The sequence below is a fragment of the Mycteria americana genome, chromosome 2, assembly GCF_035582795.1.
Source record: "Mycteria americana isolate JAX WOST 10 ecotype Jacksonville Zoo and Gardens chromosome 2, USCA_MyAme_1.0, whole genome shotgun sequence".
Classification (NCBI taxonomy): Eukaryota; Metazoa; Chordata; class Aves; order Ciconiiformes; family Ciconiidae; genus Mycteria; species Mycteria americana.
This window is the reverse complement of record NC_134366.1, coordinates 24,672,705-24,698,857: the sequence shown is the minus strand read 5'-3', so window position 1 is coordinate 24,698,857 and position 26,153 is coordinate 24,672,705. Positions and strand designations below refer to the sequence as shown.

The 26,153-nt window shown below is 41.0% G+C and overlaps 1 protein-coding gene across 19 annotated transcripts in view; it reads right to left on the bottom strand.

The window, feature by feature from the left end:
• The window catches only part of ADAM22 (ADAM metallopeptidase domain 22), a 139,689-nt gene that overhangs the window by 69,841 nt on the left and 43,695 nt on the right, over window positions 1–26,153 (bottom strand). For all 19 annotated transcript variants that reach the window (XR_012774163.1, XR_012774164.1, XR_012774165.1 and 16 more), the window contains exon 4: window positions 8,213–8,279. Coding sequence is in view for 13 of the 19 variants with exons in the window: in XM_075492772.1 (XP_075348887.1) it covers window positions 8,213–8,279 (67 nt within the window). In the remaining 6 variants the exon portion in view is untranslated. The remainder of the gene's footprint in view (window positions 1–8,212; window positions 8,280–26,153) is intronic.

Below are 26,153 nucleotides of genomic sequence, written 5' to 3'. Positions count from 1 at the left end.
CTGAAATCAGAAATATGGATTCCAAAATTAGGATAAATTCATCACCGTTTCTAAGGCTTCTCCACAAAATGCCCATGTTTAAAGACTAGTTGGCAGCACTCTTAAAAAACAGACAAACGTGTATATGACAGACAGGATCCTGCACACAGGCAACTCGCTCCAACTGCCATCGGTGGCTCACAGTAGGCGCTTTCAGCAGATGGCATGTGCTATCAGCCCAGCTTCCCGGTTCAGAGGCCAAATGAGGCTTGTGTTTGCTGCCCAGTAGCTACGACAGAAGATGCTCCATGAACATAGCTGCAGGGTGTGGACAGAGAGCTCATGCCAGTGCAACGCCATCTGGTCCGGGAGCTGCCTTGGCATCTGCTTGGGAAACAGCCTCTTGACTTGCCTTGCCTTACCTTGGTGTTAGAGAAAATTATTTTAATTATCAGCTGCCAGATAAAAGATAAGGCAGAGGAGAACAGGGTTGGTTACCTCTTCCTGCCTACTCTGCTGTCTTTAAGTTGGCTCTTGTAGAAGTGCCTAGTGTCTCTGAGTCATGGCATACAAGTCATTTTAATGACAGTCATTTTGCCCCATTTCTGCATGCCTGTACATAGGGGAAAGGGAGCAAACATTTTAAGGGACTATATGAAAATTCTTTATAATCTACCCATAGTAATCTGTCACATCAGTTCATCAGCCTACCCCAAGTCTGAAGCCAAGTTATAAGCATGTGATGTACAAGATTACTATAAACACAACACAGAAGATGAGATGTTGGCACGCACCTACATGGATACCAATCAGTCAGGAGAAGATAAAGTTCTGAGTAAAATGGAGAAAAATACTAATTAGATTTCCTTATTGGCTCATTATTTCTGAATGACAGAAACTTCTCTAAGTGAGAATTCACAGAGCTTGAGACTGTGTCTAGAAACATTAACCTACTGTATATAGTACAGTGGTTTGGTATCCATAGGGAACAACAGCTGTATCTAGGCAAAGCTATTTAAAGAAGTCAAGATCAAGTAAGTGCAGTGTGCTTTAGCTTGACATCTTAAGTCTTGCATGGAAGCACTCTTTCGGAAGTACAGCAGCTTCAGTTTGTTTAGCTTAATTCCCCCTCAAAAGGATTAAGTTAAACCCAAAAAGATACTTTTATTTTTTAATAAGAGCATCTACAAAGAGATTTAATGTTCTTTAATGTTATAGCAGTAGTTAATTTCTCTTAGCTATACTCAGTCCTTGCATGGCCTGAGTTTACAGAACGCTTGGTTGATGCCTATGCATGCTGTATGTTGTAGCTAATGGAAAATAACTCACGAGTGCACAAAGTCTGGCAGGAGTTCTCTGCAAATTCAAGCACTAGATTGCTGTCTTCTCTCTGGGGCATGTGAAAACCACAGCAGAGAGTACTCAAGAGGTGACTCCTGATGGTCACAGCGTCACCCAACTTCTCACTTCAGCAGAACCAGGTCTTCATCACTGGGGCCCACACCCACAGTGGGATGTGCGTTTTAAGCTCTTAATGGCTTCCACTTTCTGACAATTTTTTCCCCTCCAGAACTAGTTAAAAACACTGGATTTATTTTTTTATGTCACAAAGAAAAGGAAGACAAGATAATTAAACCTGCAAGATACTACATGAGTCACAAGCTGAGATTCATTCTAGTGTAGTATATTCAAAAACATGGCCTGGGAAGGACTCCCTAATACTGAAAGCTGCCACTTTTAATATCCTCCTTCTCAGTAGCAGATGTATGTAGAAAGTAAGCTAGTAATAGCAGGGAGATAAACAGATATAAAAAAATGTTAATACAAATGTACATTAAAAGTGCCAGCCTGCAGGACCATTAGGTCAGGCAAATGCATTATATACAATGGCTGATTATTTTGCCCTGGTACCCCACAGAGGATTACTAAACCCCAAAGGAATTGCCTTCATAATTCAAGCAATGCTAAAATAGGAAAGTGAGATATTTCTCAATGCCTATCCACTCAGTGCGGCAGCATGACACTGCTGAAAAAAAAAGATGTCCAGAATAACTGAAAGCACACAGAAATTTAAAAATTTTGTCAACTCGTCATCAGGGCACGTACAGTAACATTAATTCTAGACAAAAATCTACAGGAAGTAATTTGACCAGTATACTCTGGGACCACAGATCCCTTTGAGATGGCAGCATCCTGTAAGGTACGAACCATACAGTCATTCCCTATTCCACTACTACCCTCTGATCTTCTCCTTTTTGTGGAACTTTCAATTTACGAATTCCCATCGTACACCAAAAACGCCTATAATTAGTCCCTAAGTGAAAGAAGTTGCCATTTGTTCTATCCTATTTCATCCCATTTTTATTTACTCCATTGGTCAAAGATAGCCAGTTCTCCACCTATCCTTCTGTGCCCTGTAATGCTTCCCAGTTTTGTACTGCTAGTAAATTTCATTAATATACACATACGTTTTTTTTTTTTTTCCCGAAGTCATTAATGAAAATATTTGATGAGAGCAGTCTGAAGACCAACCTTGCAGGAATCCCCTGCTAAACTGTGTCAGACTCACAGATTCCCTGTCAGCTCTTCTTTGGCTAGTTTATTGCTATCACTAAAAAGTAGATTATGGCCTAGATTTATTAATAATTTGCCATGAGGCAAACAGAGCTCTGTTGAGGGAGCAGGGGGGAGGAGCTCTGACGACATTACGGGAACTCTTATTCAAAATCTTCTCTTGAACAAGCAAGAGAGTGATTTTTCTGGTGCTAACAGCCTGTCTAGTCTCCGGACACAGCCAAAAAAGCCCTGCCAGAAATACACATATGTAATTCCTGCATTATTTATTATTTGTTCCTTTTCAGTTTCTTTTCTCCCCCAGGGGCTCCTCACCAGGTTGTGCAAGCTCCGGGCACATGCACACACAGCTCCCCACCAGCCCCAGGCTCCAGCCTCCCAGGGCAGAGCCTCCCTGCGCTCCCCTCCCATCCCCTCCTGCCAGCCAAACTGGTGCTCCGGTTCTCAGGAAGAAAATCTAATCCCTCACAGGAAAGCCTGTTTAGCATACAGGCTTTTCCAGCAAGTTGAAACGCCTTCCTCTTTGGTTACAAAACGGTGAGTTATCAAAAGCTGAAGAAAAATTAAGAGATTCTTCTATGGAGCTCAGACAGTGGATGCCCTTAAAACTGGAAGATGCTGGTGGAAGCGCCTTGCTATAAGACTGGAAACATACCAGTCAATGATAAAAATGACCTGCTCACTGGCTCAGTGTTTATTCTGGCTGCACCACAAATTATTGTAGCCTTATGATCAGTTCGTACCTGTGGCAATACAGTGAAATGTTGGAATGCTACTTAGGATAAGGGCTCATCAAACACAGGCACTGACGTGACAGACACAGACGTTGCCCTCAGTCAAGGGACTGTACCTTAACAGCTCCTCGAGCAGACCAGATGTTAAGGAGGGATTTTAACAGAAAAAGCAATACCTATCATGTCAAGGGTCCCCAGCTCTCTCTGGCCTTTCAAGATTTTAATATTTTTCTCCCTTCTCTATTATTTTCCTAAAAAAGGGCATTAAAATAGCCCTTCAAATACATATCGTGGCACTCACAAGCTGAGACTTTAGTCACAGCAAGGCAATGAAGAACAGTAATTTTCCCCTCTTATGCACAGGCATTAAAATAGCTGTAAGCTACAGTAACAGGCATTTTGCTCACGCTACTAGCCAAACAATACACATAACAAAAGGACATAATGAGTATTTTTGCCAACTAAGGCCTCTGCTTTGCTGTGCAGCATTAAAGTGCATTTGCCCCAAATGGAGGCAAGGGTTTGGGGAACCCTTGTTCCCCAAACTGCAGTGACGGCACCTCTGCTAGAGCCACTGCAGAGCACGAGGCCACGCTGGGGCAGACCAGCTGGAGAGGACGGCCGCAGGCGGTTTGAAGGAAGGCACCGGGCACTGCCCTGCCCGCGCTCGCTGCTGCACAGCAGTGGCTGAGCACCGCAGGGACCAGCAGTACGGCTCAGCACAGCTGGGGACACAAAGCCACAAGGCAATCTTAAGCCACAAGGCAAGTTCGGCCAAAGCTTCTCCATCAACAGTACAATGGAGAAAAACAGTACCGAGCATTTAATACTACTTCATTTATGTCGTTCAACGCTATCACGACTGTGAACATGCTGTGAAGGAGAAGCAAAAAGCAACGTTCTTTTATGCTGTGAGCACTCTTCCTGTAATTTTGTGCCCATAACACACATACTGTGTTTAAACTACCACACTTAAGAATTTTAGGATTGCCTATGAAATATAGTTCCTTCTAGTTATATTCAAACATGCCATCAAAAATTCATGGCATTTATCTACCACAACTCTACCTGTGCAAGTTCTCTGACTGGGATCTGATTTCATTGCTTAATTTTTTTCAGAAAGCAATTTTCTAAGAACTCATAGAATTGTCAAATGTTTTGGGGGAATACAGGCAGAAACATCTATTTCTACACTGTCCAAAGAGGAAAACTGAAACATTTTATATGAGAAAATGTCACTGAATAGATATCAGTTGCTCCTTCTGAGGGAGAAAAATCCAGCAATGTGAATTACTCAGCACTATAGCTGTTTTTTGCCTTTCATCTCACTGACAGCATCAGTGACAGAACGATAAGCCGAGAGAGAGAGAGAGATAAAAGGACACAGAGATATACTGCAGCAACATTAAGTATACACAAGTTGAGTATTTATGTGCTGCAAGCAGAGGATGATCTGGACTGACACAATCAGGAAAAGGCAATGCATTAAGGGTTTTTCTCTTTCTTATTAATTGATTATTCTCTTTGCTACCAGAGGGAATTTAGGCCAATACTGCTGCTTTCCTAGCAGTTAGAGACATGATCCAAAGTAAAGGAGGGTGTAGAGGGGAAACACTGAAAGAATTCAAAGATCTACCTCCTTTTGTTTTTCTTAAGCACTGCACGTTGCTGCTGGTTTAATAAGAATGTCTTAGGTGCTGCCTCACTGTGCCAAATCAACAAGGACATCTCACAGAGAAGCCTCTCTTCTGCAGCTGCTAAATGCTGGCACCCTGCAAAAACATATGTAACATGTTCCACCTTCACAGTGGTCCAATGTATTAATGAATTATGCAGCAATCAAATGTAATTCAACTTTCTCTTATAAGAGAAAGGTGTGTTAAACTGAGGACTCTCCTCCCTATAAAAATCCCTTTGCTCCTTTCCCTGCCCCCCTCTCCTCTCTGAAGCATCCTAAGTAATGGCAGAAGATCCATATATATTTTACAGCACAAGAAGTTTTACTGGGGGGGACGGAGAGGGGGAGGAGTGGCAAAAGTAGTTATCAACTCCACATCGCATATGAGCCAAGGCAGGCATCTGCTTCCCGGACACATTCATGCCTGTAACATTCCCAAACTGCTGAGTGTACGTACAGCTGCCTTCCCACAGCAATTCAAAGCTCCTGTCTTCTCCCGTATTGCTGATGGCACAACAGCAGCACTGACGATTTGCGTGTTTGTACAGTATTCCTGCACTGAGAAATGCAAGGGGGAAGTATATACATGTATTTTAAAATACACCTCTCCTTAGGTCACTAAGAAGGTCAAGAACAGAGGAGGTCCTTTTGCTGCATAAACAGGCTCGCTCAAAGCCTGCAGCTGGCAGTGGATGGCAGATGGACATTTTCTTTCTGTCACCGTTTCTCCCACCAAAGCAGCAAGAGAGATGTTGCCAGGCCGCCTCTGTTTCTGCCTACAGCCAAAGACAAATCGCACAGAGGTGGGTGAAGAGCAGCACGTTGAAGCAACTGATAGAAACCTGGCTCCTTTCTGAAATACCTCTTCCCCTGCTTCTGCTTAAGAATATGCTGCGTAGCAGAGTGCATATTTTGTGATTTATTTATAAGTTGCACCCTTTGACTAGCTATTTTTAAATAAGTATCTAAGCAATCTGCACAATCCTTAAAATCTAGTATAATCATTATGTTTTGCCTGGTGCATATTGTAAGTACCAATTTAAAGGTGGGTTTACTGGTTATGGTAAACAGTTTCCACAGAAATTGAAGGTACTAAATCACCATCATGAAAAATTCTTGTATCTGCAGTAAGATTTTAAAAACATTTGATGTAAAACTAGAGTTCACTTTCTCAAATGCAAAACAGATACTGCTGGGCTTTTCAGAAATTGTTCGACAGATGAACAGGGCTCTCCAGGGCACTTAGAGGTGCTCTGAAAAATACCGGCTGGTCAGAGGGAACCAAATTTATTTTTAAACAGCTATTGGGTAATGAAATTAGCCTCACTCAGTGTCTGGCATCAAAAGGTACTCGGCAGCCTGCACTCTTCCAAAAATCTTTTGATATCTGAACTTTTCTGAAAATGTGCCCATGACTGTGGCCAACGGGCTCTTCCGGACATTTTGTCACAGCAGCTGCTTCTCTCTCCTCCAATCCCAGACACTCGGATTCAGCAAAACAAGCAAAAATATACATCTCCCTTCCTGGCACGTTTCCATAGGACTTCTGCCTGCCGAACCCCCGGAGCGGTGGGTGAGGAGGGGCAGAAGAGCCCCCTGCGCGCCCCAGCCACCCCTTCGCCCTGCCCGCAGGTGCGCAAGGTACAAGGCAGCGTGGAGAGGGAAACACGCCACCCGAGCAGCAATGCCGCTCCTTTGCAGGGCAACCCCGCGACCCTTTCATTCCCAATTCAGTTCATTTGGAGCATCAAGGTCAACGCAGCAACGCTGGTTCCCTACTTAAAGCAGATTTGAGAGTAGGAAGTGAGGCAGTGATAGCCATCCCTGAATGTATACCATGACCCTGCACAGCAGCTAAGTGAAGGGGAAATAATCTCTGGGACCCTGGAGACTGGGAGATATTTTGCCCAGAAAACATGTTATGACCCTTCCTCTGAAAGGCCCAATCCTCCTGTCTCTTCCCCACGCAATTAAACAGTACTTACATGAGAAGAGCCACTGATTTCAAACATTTCCTTGCTTGATTAAGGCTTACTCATCAGAAACAGATTTGTCCTAATTTAGTGATGGGACTCGGATAGATTAACTTAGCTAACTTGCATATATACCTTGACGCAGACAAATGGATTGTTTTGTTCTTACTAATATCAGCTATTATCTTTACTTCTGCTTTGACTCATATTCTGAATCTGAGTCAAGACTTCTTGACTGCAGAGCACGGCTGACTGAGAAATTAGTCTTTACAATTTAATGGAACACATATGTGTTTGCCTCAGTCTGATAATGTATGCAGACTATTATCAAAGAGTAAAAAGAAAGCAGATTTCAAGTTTGCAAATGCTAGAAAGGGATAAACCAAAGGAAACACGTATCTTCAGCTACTCAGTGACTAAAGGATTCAGCTACTCAGTGGCTAAAGGATTGCTTTGTCCACTTCCACTTTCACATTGCAGAGGTTAACGCATTTGTTTCAGGGTATTTAGTGATCTCAGATTTAGTAAAAGACTTTTGGGGGTTTTTAATAAAATGTAAACTTTGAACAAATTTGACCTGATAAGCAAATTTAAAGAGTTTCCATTATGCACAGCTTATATTACATTCATGCACTTTTCATGTAATCCACAGCTATTTTATACCTGATGTCTACAAAATACTGTCCTAACAAACAGAAGGTCCTCAATAAAATTCTCCCATGTTGCATGCAAATAACAACACACTCCTGCAAAGGCAGTGGGACATTTCACAGAAGACAACTGCAACAAACAGGATCTTGTAGCCACCATGCCAACAAACATCCAGTGAAAGAAATCCACAATTTGAGACAGTGACTAGATATTTGGAAATATTATACAATAAATCTCGCTATTCCCAAACTTACATAGAAGCTCATTAAAAACAACAAACTTGGGGTTCAGTACAATGAGGAAATGCTAGCTACCAAACCAGAAATATTTTCTTCAATAGGCATCAGAAGTAAATTATATGTACTAGTAAAAAGAACTACCATGTATACATTTTTCATGGATACTATTTTGGTATAAACATTAATGTACTAAATTTGCCAATAAGGTTTGTCATATTTAAAAAGCTGAAAAGTTGGAAGACATGAAACATACTTGCTTCAGAAGAGTAAAACAAATCACCTGAAAAAATCAGATATCTCCCCTTTCAAGAAAATAGGTGAGTTTGCATCAACTTCAAAAGCAAAGCAAATTAAAAAAGTAAAGCATAAAAAGGAAATTCTTACTTTAACTTCCACTGTCTTCCCACCTTGCTCGATATGCCTCTCAAGATATTCAGAAGACAGCAGGTCACTGCGAGAAGAAGAAAAAAAGAACCATAAGCCTCATGCATGTGTTCTTGCACTCCCTCTCAGCAAGCACCGATTAAACATTTACATTTGAAAAGGTCAAAACCTGCAGGATACTTTTCCTAAAATGTTTATAAAAATCACTGAAACGACCACCTCCAATGGAGTTACACAGTGCACAAACTGACCCCAACTGGCCAAAGGGCTATTCCATACCATATGATGTCATGCTCAGTATATAAAGCTGGGGAAGAAGAAGGAAGGGGGGGACGTTCAGAGTTAGAGCGTTTGTCTTCCCAAGTAACTGTTACGCGTGATGGAGCCCTGCTTTCCTGGAGATGGCTGAACACCTGCCTGCTGATGGGAAGTAGTAAATGAATTCCTTGTTTTGCTTTGCTTGCGTGCGCGGCTTTTGCTTTACCTATTAAACTGCCTTAACCCCAGCCAGCAACTAATCCCCACACAGCCACTTGCTCACTCTCCCCCGGTGATATGCTCACTCTCATCCCCAGTGGGATGGGGGAGAGAATCAGTAGAGTAGAAGTGGGAAAACTTGTGGGTTGAGACAAACACAACTGTCATCCCAGAATACATCAAAGAAGATGTATTTCCAGTCAAACTGAGGTAAGATTAATACCACTGTCCAAAGGGGGGAGACCTCTTTTCAAATACTACGGACAGGTACTGGGCAGCTTTGCTTAGAAAGTTCAATTACCTGGAAGCACAGAGAGGCTCCTGAGATAACCAGGGAATGGAAAGCTTCTGAAGTCTAGCAAAAAATGGAGTTGTGAGGGGATTTGAATGCACCAGACGTAAAGGTAACTAATTAGGCTATAGAAGATACTGGCAGAACCTCAAATGTACATGGACTGTCAATGAGTCAATGGAAACTGGATGTTAAAAAAAGACTGTATCTAAGTGCAAGAGACAGAGGCAACAAAAAGAGGGATGCTAATATATTTCTGAATTGGAGCATCCATGGGACAACTGTCCATGGATGTGGGGTGCCCTCAGTCACAGTGAGTTCACAGCTCGTTGCTGCTGAAAGCAGGAGGTCTCAGTGCCCCCTCAGCAGCAAGCGTTGAACCTACCTTGTGTCAGCACAAGCACTCGTCAAAATACTCTCGGTGTCAGAACTAACACTCATCAAAATACTCTTGGTGTCAGTATTAGCGCTCATCCAAGTACACTTGGGAGGGTTCAACAAACCCGTGCTTTTGCTGCATTAGGTAACTGAAGTCCCTTGTGAAGACGTACAATAAACTCCAGAGCTGATGCAAGGGAGGGAAAGTACCTGAGCAGCTCAATAGGGAAGGAAGGAAGAAAGACTGAGTGACTCCTTCCACCACTCCAGAACCAGCGTGACCAGTTGCCCCCAGATTCGCCCTCTAGGACCCCCTTAATTCTGGTCAGGCCCACATACCTATATTGATGCTTTGCACAGCAGCCTGCGAGTGACCCATTATTGAAGAGCACTAAAAGAGATGCTGTTGGTTGAGTTACTGATTACAATCCTCTAATTCCTCTTAGAAGTGAATATTAAATATTTAGGATACTCATCCATCTGGGGGAAGCTCAAAGACTTCTATAAGGTCTGTATGCCTTTTCCAGATTTAGAAATTTAGACAGATGTTCTCTTAAAATGTATTTAGTTCAGCTTGCTGAAGTTAGGTATATGGTTTTTCAGCATTCACTACACTTTCTTTCCAGCAAAAGTCTATGCTTCCATGGATTTACTAAAGCCACCTCTATAGCTTAGGGCTCTACTTTTACTCTTAGCTATTTCTGGGGAACTCATTAAACTAAGGTTGTCCTCCTTATCTGATGGCCACAACGGGTTTTGTGCCAAGGAAGATGCAAGAGATTACAAAATGTAAGACATTAAAGTAAGTATACAGTACAAAAGACAGATCAAACAGAATTACGTAACTTGGAGAGAGTTTACACTTGTATTTGGAGGGATGACAAGGAGAAGCACAGGGTCTTCTCATGTGGGTCTGACAAAATTATTGCTTTTAAAAGATACTGCTGTTAATGTTTTTATGTTCTGGAAGACCGTATGTTGTGTTACCAAAGATCTGGAAATTGTGTCTGGCATGAGAAAACAAAGAGATTGATCATTCTCTGCCTTGTACAGTGCAAGGACTACAAGGTAACAGAAGAGGCCAGTAAGCTCACAACTTATAAAAGGAGACCTTTTCTGGCACAGCCCCTGGTTACAATGTGGAACCTCTTGCCACAGGATGGGCTTGGATGCTGGAGGTCTGTACTGGTTCAAGCTGGGAATGGACAAGTTAATGGACATAACTGAGGGCTGCCAAACGCACAGAAATCATACCTGACTCAGAAAGTCTTGGAGTCCTGGAAAAGGACTCTGGGGAAGCCTCATACATGCTTGTTCTGCTCTTCTGCTTCTCCCTCAGCATCTGCCTTGGGCCACTGGGACAGGACAGATGGCCAAGCACCCCTCTGACCTGACCTGGGCTGCTCTGCCTGCACCCTGGCAGGGCCCTGTCTCTCGTCAGGGTTCTGTAGGGACCCCCAGCATCCAGCTCCAGGGTTGCCGGTGGTCAGCCAGCTGCTCTTTTCCCACCTGACACCCCTCTGATGGACATACCCAGGTTGTTCAAGTTGTGTTTACTTTCAAAGTAGGCCAAGAGAACGATTCCTAAACAGGTCCACCCATTTCGTCCTCCTGGTGTGTCTCTACTTTCAGGACAAAGGGGCTGGAAACAGCTGGGGAGCTGCTGGCATTCCCCCGCCTCTCAAGGTCTGGCGCAGGTGCCTCGGTTCCTGAAATGAGCCTGGCTGGAAGGGAAACACCATGGGGTCTCCAGCCTGCACAGCTCCCAGGGACCAAGCCCAGAGCTTACAAACAGACGACAAGGTCTGAAATTTAAAGACATTTTTAAAGACTACCCTAAGTAACACGGCAGGCAGGATATATGTTCAGGAATATTTCATCAGTAGAAAAATCCACAAATGATGCCATGTTATGCTTTATTATTATTATGACTCACTGCACAGAAAATATCATAAAAAACACAACATTCTTGCAGATCCAATAATGAAATCAGTGCTATTACAAACTAAGCTACAACCTAACAATTATACACAGTCTTGGAAACTTACGCCAAGAGATATGCTTCTCTCATGAAATCACCTCATAGGTGGAGTAATGTTTTGTCTTCAGTAATAGTGAGGCACATAACTGTAATTTTAGTACAAGCCATTACTTGAAAACAAACAAAAAGCTATAGTGAAGCACTTATGAAATACAATGAAAATTATTTAAGCAACATAAGACACTGAGCAATCAGCATTAAAATACTACGCATCTCAACATAAATCATACAACCCTTTCCTATGGTAGAGATGAAATAGGAATAATTTAGCTTGTCTGCCAATCTATCCTAAAAGCCATCTTTGTCAGTTTAAGTAGTAGTTTTGGTATTAATTATAAAGAAAATCTGCATGTGAAAAAATAAAAAAAGATTGTGAAAAAAAAATCTTAGAAACACAAGGGATGTAGAAAATTACAGTGAAAAAACCATCTACATTACAAAAGACAATACTGCAGAATAAAATTTTCAGAAACGCTCACTGAGGCATTGATACAAATTCTTTGAAAAGGCATGGCAAAAACCTGCATGTGGTAAGACCTAAAAATAAAACATTTCACAGGAAAGAAGCACATGTGATCTGTGGCTTTCACAAGGAAAAAACAGTTATGCTAATAATAGCAATTCTGTTTTCAGAGGTCTGTTATTTTAAAAATGTACACAAATCAAGTAGTGTAGTTTTATATCAAGCAGCATCATTTTTGGAGCTCTACCTTAAGTCACAACCATATGAGTCCATCCCATACAGACCCAATAGCATAAGGGCCAGAACAAAAAAATGAGCAAGCTCCTCTCCACTCTTCCAACTCTCCCAAATAGTCACAACAGGAGGAGGCAGCTGGGGGAATTTTCTTACAGAAGAGAGCCCCAACTATGAAAATTATCCTCATCCAAGATCATGCATGTATATGCACTTAAATTCTATCTTGAATTAAATGTAGTATTTGCATGTGATGTTTACCAAACCAAAGCTGGGATTGGGAACCCAGGGAAACAGATGAGCTTTGGAAATAGATGGGTTCCCCAGCAGAAAAGAGGTTGCTCCAGGAAGCAAAAAGGAGGGGGGGGGGGGGGGGGGAATGAGGTGGCAGGGGAAAGGGGACAGAAAAGGCCAAGTGCTTAAAGAAACAGAAAGAAAAACCAGGAGATTATAAAGCACTTCGACTTGAAAGAAGAAAAAAGAGGCCACTAAAGATTTTTGAAAAGGGAACAGTTTTGCATTTGAATATGTATGAAATGGATAACAAACTGGGAATTATCCCTGGAAATGAAATAGAAACTTTCATGTTTGAGAAGGAAAATGCCCATCACCAGCTTCTGAACAAAAATTAACTCTCCAGATTTAAGAGACTGTAAAGATGGAATGCCTAAAAGTTATGGAAGAAAGAGAGCAGAAACGATAGGGACCTCTTTAGAGGCCATAGGAAAAATTACAAACTTAAGAAAGGGAGAAATAAAGGGAGTTCATAATCATAGTACTAAAATGCATTTTTGCTGGCGTATCAGTGTTATAAGTGAGAGAAATGACTGGCTTCATGATATCTGATATCGTTGCCGTGTCTCCTTGGACACTTTATCATTTCTTCTGTCTGTTCACCCTGATTTCTGTCTCCACAACTCTCCATTATGTACACCTGAAATTTCACGTTAAATATGGTGCCAGCCAAGGACATCAAATGAGAGATCTGAGCTGAGACACATTACTGAAAAGGAAGACAAGAGTTTTAACTGAAATCAGCAGAAAGGCCTGGATGGGTCGAATGCCAGTAGGAAATTGCCAACAGACATATAGAGACATTCAAAAGAAAACGACAGGTTCAGGGAAACGATGGAGACACTGATAAGAGAGAGATGCCATACCAACTGCACAGTTAATGCCGACCCACATTGCAGGAGCAAGCTGTGAGAAAGGAGCCTCCTGCAACATCACACTTGAGAGGGCTGCGGTAAAAGGAATGGGCGCTGTTTGGGTACCAAGCACATAAGGATGAGGAAACATCCCATCACGTGAAAGATTTTCCCCTGACGGTGTACAGCCCCTACCAAGCAACCTGGAAAGGTCTGAAGGTCTGAATTATAACTCAATTATATAAGGGGAAGTTATCCCCCTCAAAAGAAGGGGAAAGGGAAGGAATCAGATTCATATAGGAGATTATTGTAGAAGATGCGAAACTAGCAGTGTGTTGCTTTAAGAAAAGTACTGAAAGACTCCTTTTATTAACAAGACTAATAGATATGGAAGGAGTGACTAGGGGAGGTAATTTTTTAGAACAGCCCATCTTGTACACCAGGGAAGAGAAAGCAGGCTGATTATTATCATGAAACATGGACCAAGAAAGTGGAAAACTAGATGAGCAGTATCAGCCATGAGCTAACTAAAAAATACAGCAAGATAAACTCAGAAAAGCCACTTAGCCAGCAGATTTCTGTATCTGACGAGCTAGGACATTTTAATTCTCCTTTATCCTCATGCCTACCCAAACACCTTCTCTCTTCTCATACATGATCTTTCCTTGCACTTCAGGGGGGATTAGCTATCTCCATACTCCATGAATCTATCTGCTTTAATAGCCACAGCTCTAAAACTTTCATCCCCTCCTTCCCCTCAAAAGAATTGCTGAATTTCTTTTTATGTGGATAGTTAATTTAATGACTGTATCTGGTAAGTTAGCCAAATGGACTAATCAATCAGGATTAGGTAGCTTCTCTTAGATACAGCAGCAGTTTTCACAGTGCCTACTTAGAGGAAGGAAAAAACAACTGAGAAAAACAGAGCCGGTTCTTGTCTGCACAAATTGAAGCTTCTCCCCTTTTTAAAATATTCTTACTGTGCTTTTCTGTTCTTGTTGCTGCTAATATGAAGGGGAGAAAGGAGACAGTAATTTCTTAATGTTTCTACTCTTACTGACTATTTAAGACTTTCTCCAAAAAGAAATTAGGGACTTACAAATGGGTTGAGTCCTCAAGGGATTATACACAAATGCTGAGTCGTACCCAATCTCAGTCCTTTCCTGGAGCTTAATTTCACATTTCAGTAACAGGCAATGATACACAACTTGAATCTCTGATGAATTTTCTTCCAAATACTAACATTTGTTCAATTTTTTCTTCTCCAGGACTTCTCTCTTAGATCCCTAATGCCATCTGACTTGAAAATGCACTTAGTCCCTCTATCCCTTAACAGCTAATTTGCCTGCTGGACACGATAGTAACTGCCCTGCACCCTACTGCAGACACCAAACTGCAGAGCAACTCTGCAGCCCTGCACAGGGCCTCCACCTCTAGCATCAGAGATGAAGTCTTACAGCTCTGGCTTACAAACAACATGTGTTTGATTTATTGGAGTGGCTTCATTTCTTGATGGGAAAAGGTTTAAGCAGGTTGAAGACATTCTTGCTTAGTTTCACTAAATTTCTATTATGCACATGGTTCCTATTACTAGCACAAAAAAGGAGAGAGGACACAGCAAAAGCTGCAAGGAAAACCTGCAAAGCAACAGTGGTAGTTTCAATGCTCAGGCTGGTGTGGCCATATCCTGATGCTGGACATGCCTTGTGCACCTGAACTGTACCTGAAGTACATCCAGCTCTCACTGCCAGCAGGCATTTTGTGGTGCCGCTGTCCATCTTCAGTTACTACGCCACAGACTGTTTGGCCCATCCTTTTCAACCTTTGCAATTCAGTCTGATCACCTCTACCTAAATGACCATATGGGCAATTTTATGAGAAATTACTGTAAATGTGGCACATAATGATGAACAGATACTGCGTGTATTTTCCAGGGAAAAACTTAACAGTTTATATTTAAGTTCTGCAGCTAGGAAGAGAGACACTTACAAACTAATCATTTACTGACTCATAATATTTCACCACACATTTCTTTTCACTATGTTTTAATGAAATTGGTATATAGCTCCCTACCCCTAAGTAAGAATAATGACACAAACCTAAAGCAGCTGAAATCACAATTTCAGATTCTATTTTTAATAGCAACTTAAATATAATTAAATTATTAATGTTAATACTTCTTGCATCATATATTAACATTTCTTAATACAAATATTGAAATTGATAAATAATATCTGATGTGATATATAATGAAAATATTTTTAAAAAATAAAATATTTTAAAACATTTTGTGGCACAAGCGCTGCAAAGGGCACGCATTCAATACAGCAGTTAATTCACCCTCTGGTGGCGGAGGGAAGGTGATTACGATCTTCTCTTTCAGACAACGGGAAGATTTAATCTACTGCCCTAACAAGGAAGCTGCCCCCCCCTCCCCTTGCAGAGATTCTTCCTAGTATCCAAGGGGAGACACTGCTACCCAAGATGCCATAATGATAAACTAAAGACTTCAACAAGCATAAAGAGCAGACAGCAGCTGTTTTCAAGACTCTTGTCAGGCAGAAAGATGAAATAGGATTTTTCTAGCTCTAAACTTCTGTTTTCACAGCCAGAGCCGAAAGCAGTCTGGGCAATGTTCACTGACTCCACTCTTACCTAGTTTTCCTTACAGTACTGACGGCAATGCAAGTGTCAATAAAACCTCACTCTACTTTTGCTGATGAATAATTTACTCCAGTATATCTTCAGGCAATTACTTCTTTTTCCTACAGAAATTTCAGACGGAGTCCTATTAAAATGAACAGATATTTTTAGACCATGTTCATACCACTACTACAAAGCAGTTTCCTCAATGCCATTCTGTTCCTATGCTTGCTACTTTAAAGTCAGGATAAACATAGTTAATTTTAGTATTTGAGAAGATGGTAAATTAATAATAAAGGGAAGAGGCAAGCACACGAGAGGCACAGGCTACACATTTTCCTGCACAAATCTACTAGTGTGGTCTAATCCTAGTTTTTAATATGCCTCATTATACAGTCAAGCTGTTTTATACTACATGGAAAATCACTTCCCGAGTAAATTCACTTGTGATTTCAAGAACATTTCAATCCAACTCTTTGTTCATACTTGTGTATTGTCCACAAACAGTACATGAAAGAGAAAAATTGCAAAATTAAATGCTTAACTGTTATAAAATATCAGCCATCTCAACATGGCCCCGACATGACCTTATGAAAACAAGCATATACATTTTGCACAGGACACCTGTATCATTTAGTGAATGGGAGTTACTAAATATTTTTATTTGGTAGCTTCCTTCAAGATTTAACCTCAAATTTTCATTACTGTATACATCATTTTGCCCTGGAGCAAATACACAAATTATTCCTGTACTCATGGGCATTTCCATGATGCTCTCTCAAAGTATTTGCAAAACACAAATGCTAAGTCCTCTACATACTTCCCCTCAGGAGATCACATGTTAGCATTTTCCTCAATACTAGAAAGCTGTAAAGTATCTGGGTTTTTTAGGTGCCCATTTTGAAACTTCACAGGGCCATATATTGTAGAAATACAATATATTTTTCATCACAACACATTTGAGATGTGTCCTGCCCTGTGTTACAGTTAGGACAACTCAGGAGCTCTTGGAGCTCTTCAGAGCTGATCCCAAGTGTCCTGCTCACGGGACGCCCAAAGAACAACAGACAGTCACTACAGCAAACGCTGAAGGCACCACGTTGGGGGAGGCTTCTCCTGAGCCACGCAGGAATCCCTGTCAAAGGCGCCAGGCATCACCACTTGCTTTGCACATACACACTTCCCAACCCAGTAACAGGTAAACTGGGGCTGTCCAACGAACCGCCTCATTGCCAGCACAGCCTTGCTTCACTCCCAGACTACCTTACTTTGGCAACAAATAGCATCTGATTAAACAAATAAAATAAAAAAACTTAAGCTGCATAAAATAGGAATACAAAGGGGGCAAATTATGCTCTGCCCCAGCTTCTGCCTGTTTCATCATCTCCTTCCAAACTCCCCATCGCCGTACCCATGTCCTCTGTCCTCAGATCCCCCTCTCCCTGGCCACATTCCTACTCCTCCTCTATTCCCCAGCCCATCACCCCTTCTTACCAACCAGCATTTCCATGCCGCTGCTTCCTGCTTCTGCATGATGCCAAGAAGGAGTCAGTATCTCTTCAAGGTTACATTTACAGCTTGGCACTAACACCGAACACATCCATCCTAAAATGTGCATCCTTGACGACAGCAAAGCTTTCCCCCACTGTGCTGTCATTTCTTTTATATGCACTTAGGACAATCACCCCCTTACGCTCATGGTTACCTGCTGTTAGAACTTGCATTTTATCCTGAAATTTCAAATGTTGCTCATGCCCCAAGAATTTTTTTTGTAGTAATCACCAAGAAGAATAATTTCTTCTAAACAATGTGCATTTTTATATAATTAAAGAGTATTAGCATATATGGATTGAAAAATTATGGAGAAGCTTGTTTTCATTGTGAATTTAATGAATGCATCAACTGTTCAAGTACCTGAGATGTTTCAGAAATGAGATCAGAAAAAACAGTTACCACTACTTTTATTTTTGCTCACAAACATGTGAAAGGGGTGTACCCAAAAAGAGCTTTAATTCAAAAGACAGTAAACCTTAAATCTAGGAACTAATTCGTTTCTAGAAACTATTCTGATGGAGACAACCTGCTAGAATTTCAAGAAGATAGAAATGGGCTTGAAACTACAGAGACATTGAAAAAAGCCTGTTATTGGTAGAGGGGCTAAGTAAAAATGAGTCATTTCGTGAAAAGTATCTACAATGCCAGGCAAAATAAAGAGCAAGAAACTGAAATTATAGGTACCTGCTGTAGCACTGTAATCTCTCTCTTCTAATAAAGAAGGTCCATTTTAATAGCATAGAACATTGTCCAGATCAGAAGTCAAAGGTCTCACACTGCATTTGTGAGTGAGCCAGGGTTTTAGTCTGAAACCATGCAAACAAATCCAAATGCACAGTTAAGGGAGACAAGGAAAGAAGTCTCTTGAAGAAGCAGTCCACATTACCAGGAAAATCTCACACAACCACCACACATGACAAATGACACAAAGCTTTGTGAAATAAAATTCATGGATCATCTTAAAAATGAACAAAGAGTGGGAAGACAAGAGTCCCTTAACCACGAAATCCTCAGGAGCCAGATTCTGAGACAACACTAATCACTTAACCACAATCCAAGGAAGTATCACAGCTCCCCAAACTTACCATCATCAATCTTCATTTAGCACATACAACTGCAAGAGAACCGCTAGCTTGAGAGAGACAAAAAAATCTATTTCCTAATGATGTTCCAAGTCAGATTTGTCTGGCTTGCCAGACAGCTCTGGCATCGCTGATGACCCAGCAGGTTACTTTGCCTCCCTGTGTGTTACCTATCAGTAAATCATCCTCTCTAAACTCAAAAGGCTCTTCAATTTGGATGGGGTGAGGGTGGGGGAATATGATAGAGGTTTACAATATCATGTGGGCCATAGACAGAATTAATGCAAAGCTGTTATTCAGCTAATTCTGTATTAGTAAAATAAGGAAGTACTTGAAGAAATTAGAAGACCAATGTAAAACAGATCAAAGAAAGCACTATGTCACACAACAAGTCGTGAATCTCTGCAACATGTTGCCACAGGAAGCCGTACAGGCCGATAGTATCAGAAGGTATCCCAGAGCGGGATTAAAGTCATGGACAACAGGTCCATAAACAGATACTAAAAGGCATACGCAGGGATGTGCCTTCTGGCATCTTTAATCAGTCAGTCATCGATGTTGGGGGCAGTGAGTGAAATGGACGCTGAAAGTGGCCCAGCGCATGTGCTCTTTCACAGCATCTCCCATTGCCAATGCCAGGACAGATGGACCATTGGTATGATGCAGTTTCATTTCTTTTGCATTTAATCGCTGTCACTGCTCCTTAGGGTAAAATGAATACAGTTATTTGATATTTTAAAATTACCTTTCTATCCAAAGTAATTCCTTGAAACTCTGAGAGAAAATACATTTGTGCCTATAGGATGCAAATTATTTATCAGTGCAGATTATATATCAGTGCAGGATTGCTTTTACATACATGGTTCATATCCACATCATGTAACCTACAATAGCTGTACAGAGCAACAGCAGTCAGCACCACCCTGCTAGCTGCATCCATTGCAGAGACTGCTCCACATCTGTAACTGGAGATCCATTTCTGAAAATGCAGCTTTTACAGTTTTCTGTCTGCTGCTGCATGGATGAGACTATGATTCAACTCATACTGACAGTCCCACAGCAAAACACCTGCAGGGTTCAAATAGTTCCCCCTTTTCTTACCATAGGTATCACATCCCTCCTACCCTAACACTAGCTTCGCTCCTCTACATACAAAACTCCCCCATCTTCACACTCCTTCTCAAAGACAAACAAACGCTGTATTAAGGCCAGTTACACTGGTAGGTGATGTAACTATGGCTGGTTTTTAAGCAGTAAAAAAGGGCACAGGATGAAATCCCTGGCATTACTAATGGCGTCCACATATCCACCTAACTTGGTGCATTGATTGGTAAAAAAAGTTATAAACAAAATCTTGAGCTTTGTAGCTGGTTCACTCATACAGCATTGGTAGAAGTTCTCATTTGACTGATGCTACGCTGCTACCATCCATTTCTTATATACATATATATCCTATATATATACACACACACACAGATCCTCTATATGCTATATATCCATATAAATTTATATAGGATATATTTTACATTCCTGGAAGGCATCTGTCAGCAATACACTATGCATTATACATCTAATTTGCTTATTCGTTTTCTCTTGCTCCTCCACCACACCTTTTTCTATACCTTTATTCTCATCTTTCATGTCCATCCTCTCTTAATTCAGGACCAATCCACTGCCTTGTTTGCAGAATTGTCTATTTGGAGAATTCTAGCTCAAAATTCTTACTATTAGAAAATAGCAGACTACATGCTCTCTCTCTTGACTCAAAACACAAACCAAATTGCTTTATCCTGCATGCCTACTGATGTGTCTAATGTGCTAACAGGCATTTTCAGAATTTGACATATTTTATTCAGCCATGCTCAAAAATAAACCACCTGCAACTTCTCATGCTGCCACCTGAGCAATGGTTTATATTTCAGAAGATATGTATCCCAGGATGGAAAAACTGGCAGGGTCACACCAGACCCAAGTATATTGCATTCTTCCTATGGGGTCTTAAATCTGAATCACCGTCTCCTCACATCTCCAGAATGCTTGCCACAACAATTTCACTAAAGTGGGCTTATGGTGCCAGCAAAGACTCAAAATTTTCTTTGTGTCATAATGCAAATCCTTATGACTATTTTGTCTTTTCCTGTAGCCTCTCATCCTTCAGCCATGATGTGCTTACAGATAGAAACATTATATACCCATTTATAAAACGAGAATAGATTTCTAAGAAGTATCTTATTTATCATTATCTATTAATCTTATCTATTTTTATTCTGAAGTATTCTCTTCAGGATGAAAAGGGATCTTCATACTTGAGTTCGCCAACTCCAGTTATCACTGTCCAAAGGACTAACCTCCTCATTCAGAGGTTACTTAACCTGTTCCACGGGTTTTTTCCAGGATTGTCTTATTTTCTGTAGGTCAGGCTGAGCACCTGCCATCTCAGCTCTGTAGGACTCAAACAATGGTATTCTTTGCAATTTGGCAATTATCTGGCATCAAACAGTTAAGCGTTTTGAATGTGGTGCGACAAAGCACTACAGTGACAGTGCGAAGTGCATCTTGCGGGAGGAGTTAAAAGATGCAAGTATGAAAGCAACCCTAGCAGATGCAGAAGTGAGCAGGAACATATTCTGCCATTCTGGCATATGCCTTGTTTTCCTCCAAAGGGCTCCAAGTCAATGTTTCTCCAAACAGCTGAATGTAACTGAGATGAAAAGGTAAGTCTGTTTAGAGTTAATTTTCACAAAGCAACTGCATAGCCAGATGCTTGTTCATAAAAAAAAATGAACGTCTAAAGGTGCAGAACAGCTGCAGACCCTTTTAAATGCTATATAGCAGTGTGGTAGAAAGCCTTGAAAGAACAAAAGAACTGCCCTAAAGAGCACACAGTACAACATATTCCCTCTCAGAGCTTTTGACTCAGTTACCCTGAATGGCTCCTTCTGCACAGCACTTCATCACAAGGCCTCCAACAGTAAAAGTGCCACTGTTGCTAGGCAAAGGGACAGGGAATAATAGAGAGCTCAGCATCACTTCTAAGTGCCACCGTCCCTCTTGCACTCCTTTCCTTTTGCCCACGCAAGGGTCCACTCGCACATCCAGAACTGAGATGCAAAACACAGCCAGCTGACAGGGTCTGCGGCTGGGAGCAGACCCAGCACCTGTAAAGCCATCCCATCGGCCAGGGACACGGTCACACGCAGATGGCTCTAGCTGTGATCTGCATCTGAGTGTGGAGCTGCCTCTAATTAAAATTTTTGTTCAGTGAATGATGAGTTTGAATTTGACCAAGCATTCATACAAGAAACCTACTTTCATATCTCCTGTCATCTTTGCTTGGCATCTTAGTGATGCACTGACAATGTTTTAACAAGAGAACTTCTCCAGCTCCTCACTTGTTCTCATCCTGAGCTAACCCGGTGTCCTAGAGGAACCTCTGCAGCTGAGCAAAGATACAGAAGGACATTTTAAAGAGACAAGGAAATCACCACCTCCTTCACTCTGCTGAGCCATGGGGAAATGGTACACCCAACTGGGAGGCTGGTCCCTATGGGATCTCCCTCTGCACAACCAGTGCAGAGAGTGAGCAGTTGCTCACAAAGGTCAGGCATCGCCTTCCCACCAGCCTCCTGCCCTGACCAGCCTCTGCAGGAGCCCACGCTCTCCCTGCTGGCTGCAGAGATCCTGGGAAATCAGCCTCCTTATTTAGGTGCCTGTGTTCATCGTGCCTGAAAATCAGGCGGGGGAACACCCCCAGGAATACAAACCAGCACCTCAGTGAAGGGTTCGAGAGCCTCTCACTTGCAACAGTGCTCACCAGTTCTTAAGGAACATCATGTGTGCTTTTGCAAACATTAATTTAGATAAATGGCACCACTATTTATACCTACAGCTCACACTGACAAGCACATGTTCAAGATTGTATTCTCCTCTTCAGTACAAAAATGTATAAGGATATCCTTATTATCCTCCTTACTACATATTTCTACTTTAAATTATTTATGTTTCTAAAAATAATCCATCTAACACGTCATGTGTTACTTATAATAAAAACTGGATTTAAGACTCCAGTTCTACAGTGCAATGCATTTGATGAGCAATCATCAGGGAGGCTGATGTGGCTTGCAGAACAAGAAAAAGCCTTCCAAAAGCTCCACACAATATCATAGAATTTAATGCTGAGCTAAAGTATAAACTAAAGCTAACCAACCTCCAAGGATGCAAACAGTTTTTAAGTTAGAAGACTTATGGGGGGGGATATATATATATATATATATGTTTATATATCTCTCTCTCTCTAACCCAGACTATTTTCCCGCCTCACAAAAATAGAGACAGACATATTTACAATGATACTACCAATTAATCAATCCTGTAATGTTTTTTTCACAGGAATAGTTTCAGTACAGCTGCTAAACACTGCTGGTATGACTGAAATCTGCAGCACTGTACCTTAATATTTGGAGATGAGTAATAAAATGAAAGTTAGAAAAATAAATATAGCTGTTTCTTAAATCACAAAGACATATACATTGATGCATATTTCCTTACAAGCTAATTGATATAGCTATCAGTGTTTGAGGAGAGGTGATGTAATCTCAAACACTGATTGCCATAATCAGAAATATATACCCTCACAGAAAAGATAATTCAAAAGTAAAGTGCCTAAGTTTAAGGAATGCCTTAACAGGAATAAATGCATTTTCCATTTACGTTTGTTTTGCTTACAGACCAGTGTTGTGTGGAGGTGGAAATGACTATGCTCCATAGCAGTTAGAGAATTAGAGCGTAAGAACAGATAGCAAGATGTCTGAGACACCTCAGATGCCCTGAAAACACATTTTTAGTTAGTACTGGTCAGGAATTTCCAACAAATAGCTTTTCACCAAAAAAATTCCTCCAGATTTTCCAAAGTGAAACTTTAATCAGAAATGTAACAGTTTAAACAATTTTCTTTTTTCAAAACACATCTCCATGTAGCCAAAGACCTGCACAACCCTGTACACTTAGATTCAAAGCCCTGATTTGCTTGATTCAGATCAAGGACTATAACTGGAGTATCTACAATCAGATGTGTACCCTAATCTTTGCTCTTCAGACTATTTTGGGTTGGCATCAATTCCATCATTTCCACTCTGTGCCATACAAGGGATTCATTGGGCCAAAGGAAGCAAAGATGAGACTAACTGGAAAACGTCTGTAAATCTGAGATATAACAGGCTTCGCTTTAAGTCTCCTGGACCTACTGTCAGTTCTCTTCCCTCTTTGTTCCCAAATTGACATTTTTTCTCAAGAACTTATACATGAGATATTTTGAGCTGCTGAGCATTCATTATATCCGTTAACAAAGCAGAGGGTATTAATATGCAGCACTTTTGAAAACCAGTCCATTTTTATTTAAGCCACAGAATATGGATCAAGTATTTGAGATTGATATATGTAAGCATTAAAACATTCAAAACAAGAGAATAAATATGTGGAAGGGAACTCCAGAGTTTCATGGAAACTTAGTTTGTGGGAAAACATGGTTAAACCCAAATGGCAGATGGGTGACACACCGCAGAATGGGTGGATTCCAGCTCTTGCAACATCTGTATCATCACCTTACACAGAGTTCAGGCTTTGCACAACAGCTTAGTCTTTTGGGTTACAACACCAGAGCAAAGACCTGCTACCACTTCTGCATTACAAGAAGTGCCTGTCATCATTAAAATCTACTGACCTATCCTACATTTTCTTATGAAATATTTTAAAGGGAAATATAATTTAACAGAGCAGAACCCTTTCCTAAATACAACTGGCTTTCTCTTCATTGAGGTACATAATCTCTGGGGTATAGACAAACTTCTCATGGAGAATTTCAGCATTTGCAAAGCTCATTTCATTTTGGTACAATACACCCTACAGCTTTTCATTATGGAAGGCATGAAGAATAACACAGAAACTATTCAAATATGTTTTTGTATTTTGTATTGAAATAGTTGAGTTTAAAATCTCCTTAAATAGAACTCAGTTTAACATCAGAAACACTAGCAAACTCCTGAAATGCAATGATACATTCTCTACAAAATCTTAATCCATATATACAAATAGTATAAAATTCACATTTATTTAAACACATTAAAAATAGAGTAGATGTGTTCTCCCTTAGCTCAAGCATCCTTTTATATGCTATTTCACTTTCTAACAGCTTGCAGCCTAAAATGCTCTTTAGAGTTAAATAATGCATTTGCAGAATAAATATATACTATCAGCAGGAAGCACACATTAAGGACAAGGTGAAGAGAGGAAACATTTTCAACTTAGAATAAGGTAACCAAAAAGCAGGAGCTGAAGAAGTGCTATTCCAGATATTGCGAACTGCTAGAGAAATTTTCTTTATACATGGGATGATTATATTGTTCCGAGACATAGAGTTTGTACTTCAGTCCTTGCAATCTGAGCAGGCACAAAGCGAAGGTGCCCAATTCCCACTTAAATGAGTGGGAGTCAAGGGCACTCAGCCCCTGAAAGAACTTAGCCCTCTGAGATGAGACACCACTCCTGCCAGCTTAATTTCAGATTACAAAAATGGGTCTATCAGCATAGATGGGTATGCACGCCTGAATCCATGTATGTGCTTTATCTTCATTCACAGAAAATTAAATGGAAGGTGACACTTATTCAGAAAATGTAGACTTAGAGTTGCTACTCGAAAGCACTGGTGTGCAGTAGAGCACAGGAACTGCTCCTTCAGCAGCAAGGCAGAACCCCAGCCTTGTTCTCAACAGTACTGATGGTGAAAGAACTAAGTATTATTTATACTATCGCGCCATCACCTCAGAAAGGTGACAAGAGGTGTAGAACCACAAATAGACCAAAATTGCAAAAGGCAGGAGCAGGGGGCAAACCCGTTAGGTGTCCCAGGGGTCCCCCCATTCCCAGCTCCTCCCAGTGCCGCCCTGACCCAGGTATGCCCTGAAGCCGAAGGAAGCCTCCTAGGCTATCTAATCATCATTCTCCCTCCCTGCTATCTAAACACAGTCCAAGTATTTAAAGGCTTTTGCCCACAGTATGTTGATGTAGTTCTGTCCAGGCCGTATTTCTAAGTATCATAATTATGTACCCCTGAAATCCTTTCATTTCCCAGTGTATTTTAAAACACAGAGAGTACCACACATTGACAGCTCAGAAAGTTCTACTTCGTTACCATCTTTGTCATGCCATAAATGGACCATAAATAGTACACATGCTTTACACTTTTATCAGGACAGTTTCCATTCACTAGTGGTAATTCAACACAAAAATACCAGACCCCTTAGTCTAACGAGAAAGAGTGTATTAACATTTTTTTTTCCAAATGGGTTTCCTCTCCCAAGCAACTCCTTTTTTAATCTTCAAAGATACTTAAATAAGAGAAACACACCAAAATAGAATCTTATTCATCTTTCCTGAATGAGCAACTTGTTGTAAAGCATTGGAAAACAATTCAAAATAAGCAATTATTCTTTGCTACTGGGCCACTTGAGCCCCAGCAATTTACTCAGGATACAAATACGTATTTTAGCAGTACTATTGATATGGGTTTATAAAAGGACATGGAAAAAATCATGAGTTACTATCCCAGACTTCCAAAATATCATTTCCAAAAGC